The 11,565-nt window shown below is 41.7% G+C and overlaps 1 protein-coding gene across 4 annotated transcripts; it reads right to left on the minus strand.

Annotated features, from left to right (window-relative positions):
* Positions 1-487: 487 nt before the first annotated feature.
* Positions 488-11,398, minus strand: eif4h (eukaryotic translation initiation factor 4h). Of its 4 annotated transcripts, XM_044032484.1 has the most exons (8): positions 11,292-11,396; positions 5,718-5,908; positions 5,483-5,547; positions 5,185-5,278; positions 4,413-4,508; positions 3,664-3,837; positions 2,918-3,033; positions 488-955 (listed from the first exon to the last, which is right to left on the minus strand). In XM_044032484.1, exons 1-8 carry the CDS (start codon positions 11,354-11,356, stop codon positions 950-952), a joined length of 807 nt encoding a protein of 268 aa, XP_043888419.1. In that variant the 5' UTR covers positions 11,357-11,396; the 3' UTR covers positions 488-949. The 4 variants fall into 4 exon arrangements, with proteins under 4 accessions (XP_043888419.1, XP_043888422.1, XP_043888418.1 ...); XM_044032487.1 differs by lacking the exon at positions 4,413-4,508; XM_044032483.1 differs by lacking the exon at positions 488-955 and having other exon boundaries at positions 2,873-3,033; positions 11,292-11,397.
* Between the last annotated feature and the right edge of the window lie 167 nt (positions 11,399-11,565).

Raw genomic sequence — 11,565 nt, forward strand, 5'->3', positions numbered from 1 at the left:
AGTCAGTAAAATTGCATTTTTGCATGGAGTTTGCATGGTTTTATCTCTACATGCTGGCCCTGCAACCCTCATGTTGAGGATAAAGTGGTAGGCAACGGATGGATGGTACCATTCAAGTATATCTAAGGAAACTAGTGGGCTTTCAAGGGACTCAAGAAAATGAAGAGCCCTCTCATGAGCCAGTCTGAGATTCTTCCATTCTACATACAGCTAAAGATAGAGGATACAGTTGTGGTGGGGTAAGTACAAATATTACTGTAGAAAAGTAACTAAAATACTAATATTTTATTCATGTTTGATTGTTTTGATTTTTAAATTGAACCCAGAGTTTGATAACTGTAGGTAAACAAAAAACACCTTCATATGTTGTGTCCCATAAAAATAAATGAACTGGGCTAACAGACCAAGCTTCTTTGTGTGTATTATTAGCTGAAAAAAACAACAACCCTGAAACCCCCCTGCAATTAAACACATTTTGTGGACACTGGACGATCATACAGTTTTATTGCCATAAACATTGTTGGGGGGGAAGTTAAAACAGCTGTTTGTTTTTCTTCTATGGTACAATAAGAAAATGTTTCCGGGTGAGAATTCTGGTACATAAACATAATGTTTAACTGTTGTCATAGCGATGCAGACCCATAACACTGAAGCTTTAAATCCACTACAGACCCAGACATGATTCTGATTCACATTCAGACAGTGTCGGGCCACAGTCCCCCTATAGGTTAAAGATGAAAACTACAGGAAACTAGAACCAAAAACAACAACTTTGTACAATTATTATTTTTTGCTTTGAAGTTCATTCAAACATTTTCATCACTTTAGCTGAATTTTCTCCACATAATCCACACTGAAGGAAAGAGAGCATGAAAAAAAAAATCAAAACTTCTTCTTTTCTGTTGTATCACCATCATCTGGCCGGGAGAGTGTCGGGTGTTTAAGTGTCTCAGTGCTGTGAACAAAGACAGATGGAGGAAGAAGAGCGGAGAGTTGGAAACAAAAAGGTGAAGAAATGGGAGCAAAAAACCAATGGGACAAAAGTAAATTAAAAAGATTCAGGAAATATAAACATTTTTCATACCGTTTTACTTTTCTACATTTTCCCTCATTTTCTATTCTGATGTTCCTTACCACTATATATATGTATGTATATATATATATATATATATATATATATATATATATATATATATACATATATATATATATATATACACATAAATACATATATATATATATATATATATATATACATACATGTACATATATATATATACATATATATATATACATATATATATATATATATATATATATATACATACATACATACATACACACACACACACATATATATACACACATATATCAACATATATATACACACATACATATACACATACACATATATATACATACATTTATGTCAAACCTTTACACTAATGAAAATGTGGAGAATTAAAGTGAAAGGACAAGTGAAAATGCAAGACCCTTTCTTTTCAGCAAACTGAAAAGAAAAAGGATGAGGGACAAAATGGATCTCAAAGAAGACTATTGGGGAATAGAAGGACAAAACACTTGTACAGTTTCTCCAACCACACTTCAAATACCCCAATTTGTCACTTGAAACAAAAAAGTATTTGAGGAATATAAGTCCAACAGTGGTTTTTATTCAGGAAAACTGTGGCAACATGGCTGTGAAGATAATTCACAACGCAGGGGGAAAATGTGACATCTATATTTATGTTTGTGGCTGTTATGTTCACGGATGACACACATTGTCAAGGAAACAGCTCAAATAAAAACGTGCCATTTCCTTTATTTCTTCCATGTCTCTCAACTTTCTCGGGGTGGACCAAAAGAAAACTTCCTTCAGTGTGAACAGACTTATCAGATTGGACAGGACAGTTTGGGCTCTATAACAACATGACAAACAACTGACATCCAATCACAGCCTTGTCTTAGAGACAGCCAATCAAAAGAGTGACAGCTATGAGACAGTGCTTCATTCAGGGTGCGTCAGACTCCATCACAGTAGGTTTTTCTTTGTCGTTACTTTCTTTTTCACTGAGACATAATTTCCTGTTAGTTAGGAATTTTGTTTTGCCCTCAGCCCCTGAACTCGGCAATATAACCACAGTTCACCAAGTGATGAAGAAAATCCAATAGACACTGACCGTAGCACTTAACAGATCATGTCACCTGCTTTCACTGGTGCATTACTGGGATGTCATGATAAAGCTTCAGGCGCCAGCATCGCATTTTGAAAATATTGGGGGAGCAGTAGGGCAGTTTACCCTAAAATAGGTGAAACTCAGGCTCAATAAAACCATGACTGATGAGTCACCACGGCAACAAGCACAAATGAACAAATATTAATCAAATTCAACCGGGAGGGGGGGCGGGGTTCAGCTAAACGCCTACAAAATACAAATAAAAATAATAATTTTACAGCTTCTTTCACCTTCGTTTTGCTGGGGGACAATTTTTGGGTGATCTTCCACCCAGAGGAGAAAGACGGAAGAAGGGAGGGAGGGGATATAGCTACTGGATGAAATGGGTGTGACATCACAGTAAGCGGCAATGAGGGGGCAGGGCTAAAGGTTGGACATGCATTCACAAGCTGCTTGTGTTTACAGGTTTTTGTTATTTATAGTGTTTCGTCCTTATTCTGACTAAGAATAAATATTCTGCTCGAAATTAAATCAAACAGGAAGAAGAGCACTAAGTGAGGGAGGAAGAGGAGGGCAGTGCCCATTCGCTTACCGTCTGTCTGACATGAAGGAATGCTAACTGTAGATATTAACCTCACCCTGTTTCGTCCCCATCATCCCCTCCCGCCTTCCCTCCTGGCCCCTCCCCTTTCCCCCAGCCCATGCAGGCTTTAGTCTCTTATGGTTTGTCTCGAGATCACCTCCTCTCGTGGCTTGGCTCCACCGAAGATGGCAGAGTTCGGGTTGGCGACCTGGTTGAGCGGCTCAGAGACAGTACGGGGCTTCAGCTGCAGCCGAGGACGCTGTGCACGCTCCTCTGTGATAAAGTCAACGAGCAAAAAGCAAACAAACAAATAAACAAGAGACATCAGGACTGAAGCAGCTTCAGGTTTGATGCAACAGTTGAAAACGTGATGCATTATACCATACATAGAAGGATAAAAACAATAAACTATCAAAAAATAAATAAAAATTAACCAATGTCTGAGACTAATGACACAAACAACATTAAAGGGACAGCTCAGGTTGGCTGTTAGACAGCCTTTTCCAACTGAAGAGACTGAAATTTTTCGCTCTGCTGCTTACTCTGCCACATCAAAGTTCATAGCACACAGAAGCTGCTGATCCACAGCTGCCTCTGTAAGAAGGTGTTACTCTGTGACTCCAGTGTTTGAAATGCTTTGTTCAGATTTACCTCAGTAACACAAACTTACTAACACAAACCAAATGAGACAGCAGTAGATCAGCTGCTCCTGAGTCCCGGCAAACTAGGTTGACAGCCATATTTTCAGTAAGAAGTAGCCTCAGAGTTCCTGGTGGAGAGGGCCAACACGGAACAGTCGGCACTCACACTGACATGTGCCAGGGCCTCGTACAGCCACACTTGAAAACCTGGATCTATCCCTTTAACATGAATGACAGGAAGGCTAACAGGAAGTGATATCACCTTCAGAAGGTTCCCGGAAATCAGTACTTCCTCCACGTGGGGGTCCGTCTCTAAAGCGGCCCATTCCTGCTCCACCTCCTCCTCCTCCTCCTCCCCCTGCTGCTGCTGCTCCCCTTCTGTCACCAGGGCGACTGCCACCAACCCGACCACGCCCGTAGTCATCATCTCTAAAACCTGCAGGGACAGACAGGTGCACACAGAGGAAACAGGTGGGTGAGAAAACGTGCCCTCAGTGTCCTGCAGCATCTGGATCCTGGGAGGTGACTCACAGCATGAGATGGTTGAGGTGAAAGTCATGAAGGGAAAAAGGGGGCATGGCAGAGCAGGCGGCTGCCTGTTACAGTTGTGTGATTTTAAAAACAAACAAGAAGCAAGACACCTATAAAACAAATGAGCAAGGGTTTGTGTGTCATCCGTATTAAACAAGGTAAGATCAACTCAGAAACATGGTGTAGTTTTTGTTAATCCTGTGATTTCATCTCAGCACGTGGCAAAAAACACTCTTAATGTCAACAGAGCTATTGGTGCTGTTTCTAATAGCTAAGGACTAATGCTAACATTGTGGCGGCAGGACAAACTGACAGGTAAGTCCTTCAGGCAGCCTGCTGCACACTGAGGTCTGTCTCAAAGTTCTAGAATGTTAATTCTAGAACCAAGTTTCAGTTCAAAAACATTATTCTGCTGTCTGATTGGCTGAAGCCCAGCCAGCAGTGTTCTGAGTGGCCGGCTGCCATCTGCTGTTGTCCAACCTGAGCCGCTGAACTCTCCGACCGCACGTCCTCCTTGTCGGTCAAAGTCCTCCCGAGAGTCACGTCCTCCTCCTCGACTACCTCGAAAACCTCGTCCTGTAGAGGGACAGGGGGATTTTAACGCTGAGGAGGAATGAGGGGAGGGGAAGGAAGACAAAAGAGGAGGAAAAGGAGGGGGGAGACAGGAGGAGAGGACGAGAGAGAGGAAATGAGAAAGGTGGAGAGGAAAAGGTGAGAAGATGAGGAGGGAAAGGGTAGAGATGGGACAGGGGAGTTTAACACAGAGGGGAGAGGAGGGGAGAAGAAGGAAGGGAGATGATGAAGGAGAGAGATGTGAGAGAAGTGGAAAGAGTAGAGGACGCAGGGGAAGGGAGGAGAAAACAAGAAGAGAAGACCATAGGAGAGGAGAAGGGGGGCAAGGAGAGAGGGAACAGATAGTAGGCAAGGAGGGGGTGTAGACAAAAAGGAAAGGAAACAAGGCAAGGAGGAAACAGAGGAGGAGGTAGCGACACCTCTAGGTGGAAGGAGCTGGAAGCACAGCACTGAAGAGGCGGAGCTTGTTAGTCGTCCACCAGTCAATTAGAGACGAGATGTTAGAGACGAAGCAGTCAGACTTAAAAAAAAAAAACAACCTCATCCTACCTGTGTGTGTGTGTGTGTGTAGTGTGGGGGAGTGAAATGATAAATGGATGAATGGTGAAGCTTATTCAAATGTCTCACTTGGACACACATGCTCAGGGACTACGTCCTGTTAGCGTGTCGACGCTCGTACCTCCTCTGCCTTCATCTTTCTTAAAGCTGAAGCCGCCTCGTTCTTGCCTCCTCCCCTCTGCGATGTCGACCCTCAGTGTCTTCTCACCAAGGAGCTGCAGGGTCAAAGGTCACGTTACACATCACAAGATATTTCTTGTCAACTCTCAAAGAGTTTGCTTTCTTTGTTAATGTCTATGTCAGCTGGGACTGGCTCCAGTCCCCTGCAACCCTCATGTGGAGGATAAAGTTGTTGTAAAAATGAACGCTCACTTTATTGAAACCCCGAGCCCCAGTCAAAATGCAGGTGAAATACTCACGGCGCCATCATACAACAAAGCTTCTTTTAGAGATTCCAAATCATCAAACTCCACATAACAAAAACCTGAAAGACAACATTTACAGAGATCACATGACCTGATTCTCAGTGATGACACCACAAGAGAATGTCAAGTTCAAGAAAAAAAAGAAAGGCCCATTAAGGAGCAGCTCTAGAGCTTTAACTCATGACACATGACTGTGAAAGTGTCCATGTCTCTTTTCAAATGCTCTGACCTTTGAACTTGTCTGTCTCTTTGTCTCTGACCAATCGGACACTGCGGATCTTGAGTTCTTTGAAGATGTCGTCGATGTCACCTTGCACAGCGTAGGGTGGCAGGTTCCCTACATATGCCGTGTACGGCGGCTCTGTTGGCAGCTCTCTCTGCTTCCTGGCGCCTCCGGCGCTGCCACTACCACCACGGGGTCTGAGAAGGGCAGAGACACGGAGAGGATCAGGAGAAACGGTAACATGGGGGCCTCATATTTAGGGGTGTAATGGTACATGTATTCACCTCGAACAAATTTTCAGATATTTTCAAAATATGCCAAGCGTCAAATATAACTCATTTGAAATGGCATCATCTAAATGTGGGTAGCAGTGGTACAAGGAAAAAACAGTCGGAAATTTAAGCAGTCTTTATTAAGAACTTGGATAAATCACCTCTGTAATGGCTTCCCAAATTCAGATATGTGCCTCCTTGAAACAGAATGAATTTGAGAACAAGCTGGGACTGAATATGAAATTTCACATTCACACTTTAATTTTTGTTAATAGTAGGTGCAGCAATACTGAGAATTATTTTCTTATTTTTTTAACATCCTTCAATCAGGAAATTATGGGCAATTAGTTGAGTCTGTTTAATCACTTAAACTTGTAGATCAGTTAAAAGACTTTTTTTTACATTTTTTTTCCTTATTTTTGTAAAAGATTTAAAAAAGTGAAAATAAAATCTAAAAAATCCTGAAAACATGCTTTCATCGCCATCATTTAGCAACATGTCTGAAATCTCAATATTTAACCGAGGAGTCTAGTGTATTCAGTGATAGCACTGCTGAAAGCCGGCGATCATGAGCCGCATCACAAATCACAACCTGTTCAGCCGTATTTCAGTTCAGTGATTGTGTCTGACTGAGTTTGCTTTAGGAAGTACAGAACAATTTGATGAGCAAATCTTTTTAACTGATTCAGTACACCAAAAACAACCGCTTTACAATTGTGTTTTTGTGTTGCATATGAAACAACGTAACGGCACAGCCACACTATGACAACCCGCCTGCACTGAGGAGGTACTATGAAGTAATGGATAACGAAGGGACTGATACCAAACCGAGTGGAATCGATTCAAGTAGTGCTGGAACTGAATCATGGAAAAGTGCCATAAATGGTTCCTGCAGATTGCTCTTGTATTTGTTTACACCAATGTGAAAGACCAGTGAAGATGATGCAAAGTAGCATAATCATGTGCAAATACAGATACTGCTACAACAAGCACTTCCAGTCAGGTCCACCAGGTGGTGGTAATGTAAAAGACAACACCAGTATTGTTTACCATAGAAATAACTAAGTAAACTCAAAATATTCGATAAAAATGATCAATTTCAGGCTCTTGAATTAAACAATTCCTTCCTTCTGTAGTTGTCTGTGTGGATGGTGGAGTGTTTGCTCTGTGAACACACACAATACAATTTAATGCACAGTCACAAGGAATGCACAACATCAACGGCTGTTAATGGCTTTAAAATGTATTATCACATCAGATAGACAAACACGCCTAGATCACCGATATGTCAAATACAGCTGAATAGGCTGCTAGAGCCTTGACTTCTATGCTGCCTAGTGCCCTCTACAACTAGTTTTTTATTGTGCACAATAAAGAATATCTATATCTGTTGCGACAGGAGTATAAAATATCATGTTATTTACAGAATAGACTAAATGACCTCCGCAATTGGGCACAGGGAAAAGCATATAAACATAATGGTATCGTACCAAGCGCTCCTGATATATCAGCACATCGGATATTAGCAAAAAGTCCAATATTGTGCATCCCTCAATTCAAGCTACATCTGCAACATATCTGTATCAAGGTCCGAGTAATGACCAGTGAGGCTGATGATTTATTTACAGCACAAACAGGTCACACAAACAACAAACTGGTTTAATCAATTAACTTCTTCTATGGCTGCCAGTAACAATCCTTTTCAAAATGAACTGATCTTTCACTTAGTTTTTCTATTAGTTGTGTGGTTCAAAAAAAGATCAGTTTACTGATATTAACAACAATCCAATCACAAGTGCTAAATTCAGATGATGATGCAAATGTTGTGCCTTTACTTTGACAGACAAAGTTTATTCTATTTCTCATTACTGCGCTCCAACTAGACACAGCTGTAGCAAAACTCTGTTCAAGTGATAGTGTCACAGCTTGACATTACAATAACTTAATATTTCACACATAAAAACACGTAAGTTTTGCCATATGACCTTAGGTTCATGCTCAGACTAATGATTCAACATTGTAAAACTCTGCCCTAACAAGCATATTACACACAACTCTATTTTTCTTGTGAAGCACAAAGACATGAAAGTACATCACAAAAATTAACAAACCCTTTAACTTATAAACAAACTCATGGACATCATCGTGGTATATTAAGCCTTTACAGAACAGCCTGTGGCTGCTTCATCTGCAGATAAAAACCATGACCAAACTGTGACTGAGAAGGCATATTGGACTAAATGTGATAATTACAACTGTCTCTCCATTGTTATTCCCCAATGTCCAAACATGGTTTCAAAAGCTTCCCAAATCACTGTTCATGCTGTGCAGCAACACATTTTGACATTAAAGCCTTCATCCAGTCACTGAGCTAGTCCTTAAATCTGTGGTAGAAATGTGTCACCAATGCATCAAGCCTATAAAGAAAGTGTGTGGTGACATCACCACACAGGGCAGGTAGGGATATCCTGAGAGTGCAACGTGGTTCGATGTGTCATTAGCTGACAAAATAGTAAGTCTTCCACCATGGAAAGAGAGTGGTCATCAAGGTCTACATACTGACCGATCACTAATAGTTTCAGACATCTTGCTGTCTGTAGTTCACTTCTTGCAGCATTCAAATGTTTATTGAATAAATATATCTACCCCCGTTTCTTCCATTTAGTCCATTTGCCAACTGCAGTTTCACATTTCTGTGACAATGGCCATTCATTTTTGTAGTTAAAACTCAGGCTTTTCCCATCTTCCTCAATAATGTACAAACGCAAACATAATAGGGCTTGGTTAAGAGAAAAATATTTTTGCTTGGAATATACAATATTGATTCATAAAACCCTGGGTTTAACCTTTTATTATCAAAAGAGGCAAGTTCCTGTCATTTGCAGTCTGTGAAGTTAATGCATCATCATCGTCCTCTGCAGTTGGTTTTTCCCTACTGCAGTATTTATCTTTGCAGTTACACACAGTACAGTGTGACATCATACCACCTACCAAAGTTAGCTGTCAGTGTAACAGTTACTGTGATAAAAAACATAAAGATTTACCACACAGCAACAATAAATCAAATCAAATACAATCTACTCGTCAGCAACCATTTTGATATAGGATGAGTACGTTTTCAGTGTTTCTGTGGTTTGAGCATCTTAAATGTTACTTTGCTCCTTCAATATTGACCCTTTGTAAACGGAGGATGATACTTCTATTCATCTGCGTAGCCTAACCAAAAAACTGCTTGAACCTAAAGATATAAGAAAATGTCCAAAAGAGGCAACTTACACACACTAGCTGAAGTTTATACTTGGTTAAATATACTTACTCTGTGTGCGTACACACTGTTCACTTTGTGAACAAGTAGGTGAATAAACATTGTACTAAAGTCACACTGTTGTTATCAACAAATCAATTAACACTGACTTAAATGTGTAACATCTACAAATATTTAGGTTCACCTGCAGATGCACCTTCACACTGACTTTGACAAAAAAACCTAAGTAAACCTTTCCCCATTAAACTTAGGCTAGGCGCAATGGCAAAACATGTGATCACAACACATTGTTATCAATCTCATATTGATCAAAATAGATTTCCTGAAAGTATGAGGTTTGGCTAATACTGGTGATTTGATGAGTGTTATTTTAGATGCTAATGCTAGTGCTCTTTCACCATATTTTTAATTAAAACAATGAATTCATGGGCCACACGGTGGTGTAGTGGTTAGCACTCTCGCCTTGCAGCGAGAAGACCCGGGTTCGAGCCCCGGTTGGAACGAGGGCCTTTCTGCATGGAGTTTGCATGTTCTCCCCGTGTGTGCGTGGGTTCTCTCCGGGTTCTCCGGCTTCCTCCCACAGTCCAAAAACATGCAATGTGGGGATTAGGTGAATTGGACACTCTAAATTGACCGTAGGAGTGAGTGTGAGAGTGAATGGTTGTTTGTCTCTAGTTGTATGTGGCCCTGCGATGGACTGGCGAACTGTCCAGGGTGTACCCCGCCTATAGCCCGATGTAGCTGAGATTGGCACAGCACCCCCCGCGACCCTCTGGTGGAGGATAAAGCGGTTAGATGATGACTGACAATGAATTCATTTACATAGAGTCTGGGAGAAGGGGAACCCCAACAGTTCACACAATGACCTCTTTTAATAGTCTCAAATAGAACCAGACTAAAAGATGTGCAGCCTTCTGCTTCCGTCATTTGAGGTAAAAGAAGGAAAAAAAATTAATGAATTGAAGAAATTGAGAGATTAAGTGATAATAAAAGTAGTTCTTAAAAACAGCCCTAATTTGGACTATGAAACAGTTGTATGATCCACAAAATAATTGATCAGTTTTTCAACAAACCTCAAACAAAGGTTTGTTGATGTTTAGTTCCACTCTCATTAAGGTGCAAATGACAATATAACAGACATTTCAGTATTACTTCACCATTATCTTCATAGTTAGAGACTGGTTTACTAAGCAATGAACGTGTAGTGCTGTAAACACATTGGGCTGTTGCCCAGTAATATCTGTATGCGCGTAAGAGAAGCACCAAACGATGTCATTATAGAGAAGCTGTTATGATAGAGATTCAGAAAAATTGTGCTTGTTGATTAGTGATGACTGACACGTGATGATACAAAACAAATATGGAATAATCAGGTTAACGATGAGCGGTCGGTAGATCATCAGCAGGCTCTGATCAAACGGCGTGAACCTTAAACTGCAGTGGTAAATTATCATCATCACCACAATCACAGACACAGCGAATAGCACATGATAAGAAAGCTACACAGACTCTAACTTTACATGCGACCACCGTCAAAAAACGTCAATAAACAAAGGTCCTGATCGATGCCTCTTGTCAGTGTACAACGTGGATGAATGTGGAGCTGCAGACACATGATGGAGCCATGCGGACTGTCTGCAGGTGCGGCTCCGCTACAACAAGAATGAGGCCTCTTGTCCCGCTGCGTCCCATCTCACTCCGGCCATGGTCTGTTCATCCACGCACTGATCACATTACGTACTGTGCAACGGAGCTTCGTGGGCGACCCCACCGGGCTCAGTCAGTTTTGCGGTTTGTACGCAGCTAGCGCCCTGCTAACTATTGGCTATCTTTTAGCCTCTTAGCCGCGGGTCCGCGGTGTTTCCCAGACGGCATCCGGGGCCTCCCCTCACTACCGGCCCGCAACACTCAGCAGGCACCTATCGGGTCGGGAATCGTGGCCTATACCCCCTGCACACACGCTGGAGGCAGACAGCGACAACAAACACCGCAACGGTACCGCCGGTGTATGAGGTTAAAGTACACTGCGGAGCGGAGACTCACCCTTTACCGCCGCCGAAGCTGCCATAGGCCCGGTCTCGATCATCGTAGCTATCGTAATCCGCCATTGCTGCTGCTGTGTGTCGGAGGAGGAGGAGGTCCTACACGTCACACACGAGGCGGGTTTAGGTGCCCACATAGCGCCTGACCGGGAAAACTGACACGCTGTAAAAGTTCTTAAATGGTTCACTTCATAAAATGGAACTGATTAATATATTGTTGGAACTTCATCGCTTTAATATCCTTTTATTCACGTTCATTTAGCTGTCAAACAAAC

The sequence above is a fragment of the Solea senegalensis genome, linkage group LG8 (assembly GCF_019176455.1).
Source record: "Solea senegalensis isolate Sse05_10M linkage group LG8, IFAPA_SoseM_1, whole genome shotgun sequence".
In the NCBI taxonomy this organism is placed as follows: Eukaryota; Metazoa; Chordata; class Actinopteri; order Pleuronectiformes; family Soleidae; genus Solea; species Solea senegalensis.

Coding starts and splice junctions, on each gene's coding strand:
- eif4h (XM_044032483.1), bottom strand. CDS start 11,356: ATGGCGGATTACGATAGCTACGATGATCGAGACCGGGCCTATGGCAGC. Junction 4,509..5,184: donor GAAAGATGAAGGCAGAGGAG/GTACGAGCGTCG, acceptor GTCCCTCTACAG/GACGAGGTTTTCGAGGTAGT. Junction 3,838..4,412: donor CGGAGAGTTCAGCGGCTCAG/GTTGGACAACAG, acceptor CTGTCCCTGCAG/GTTTTAGAGATGATGACTAC.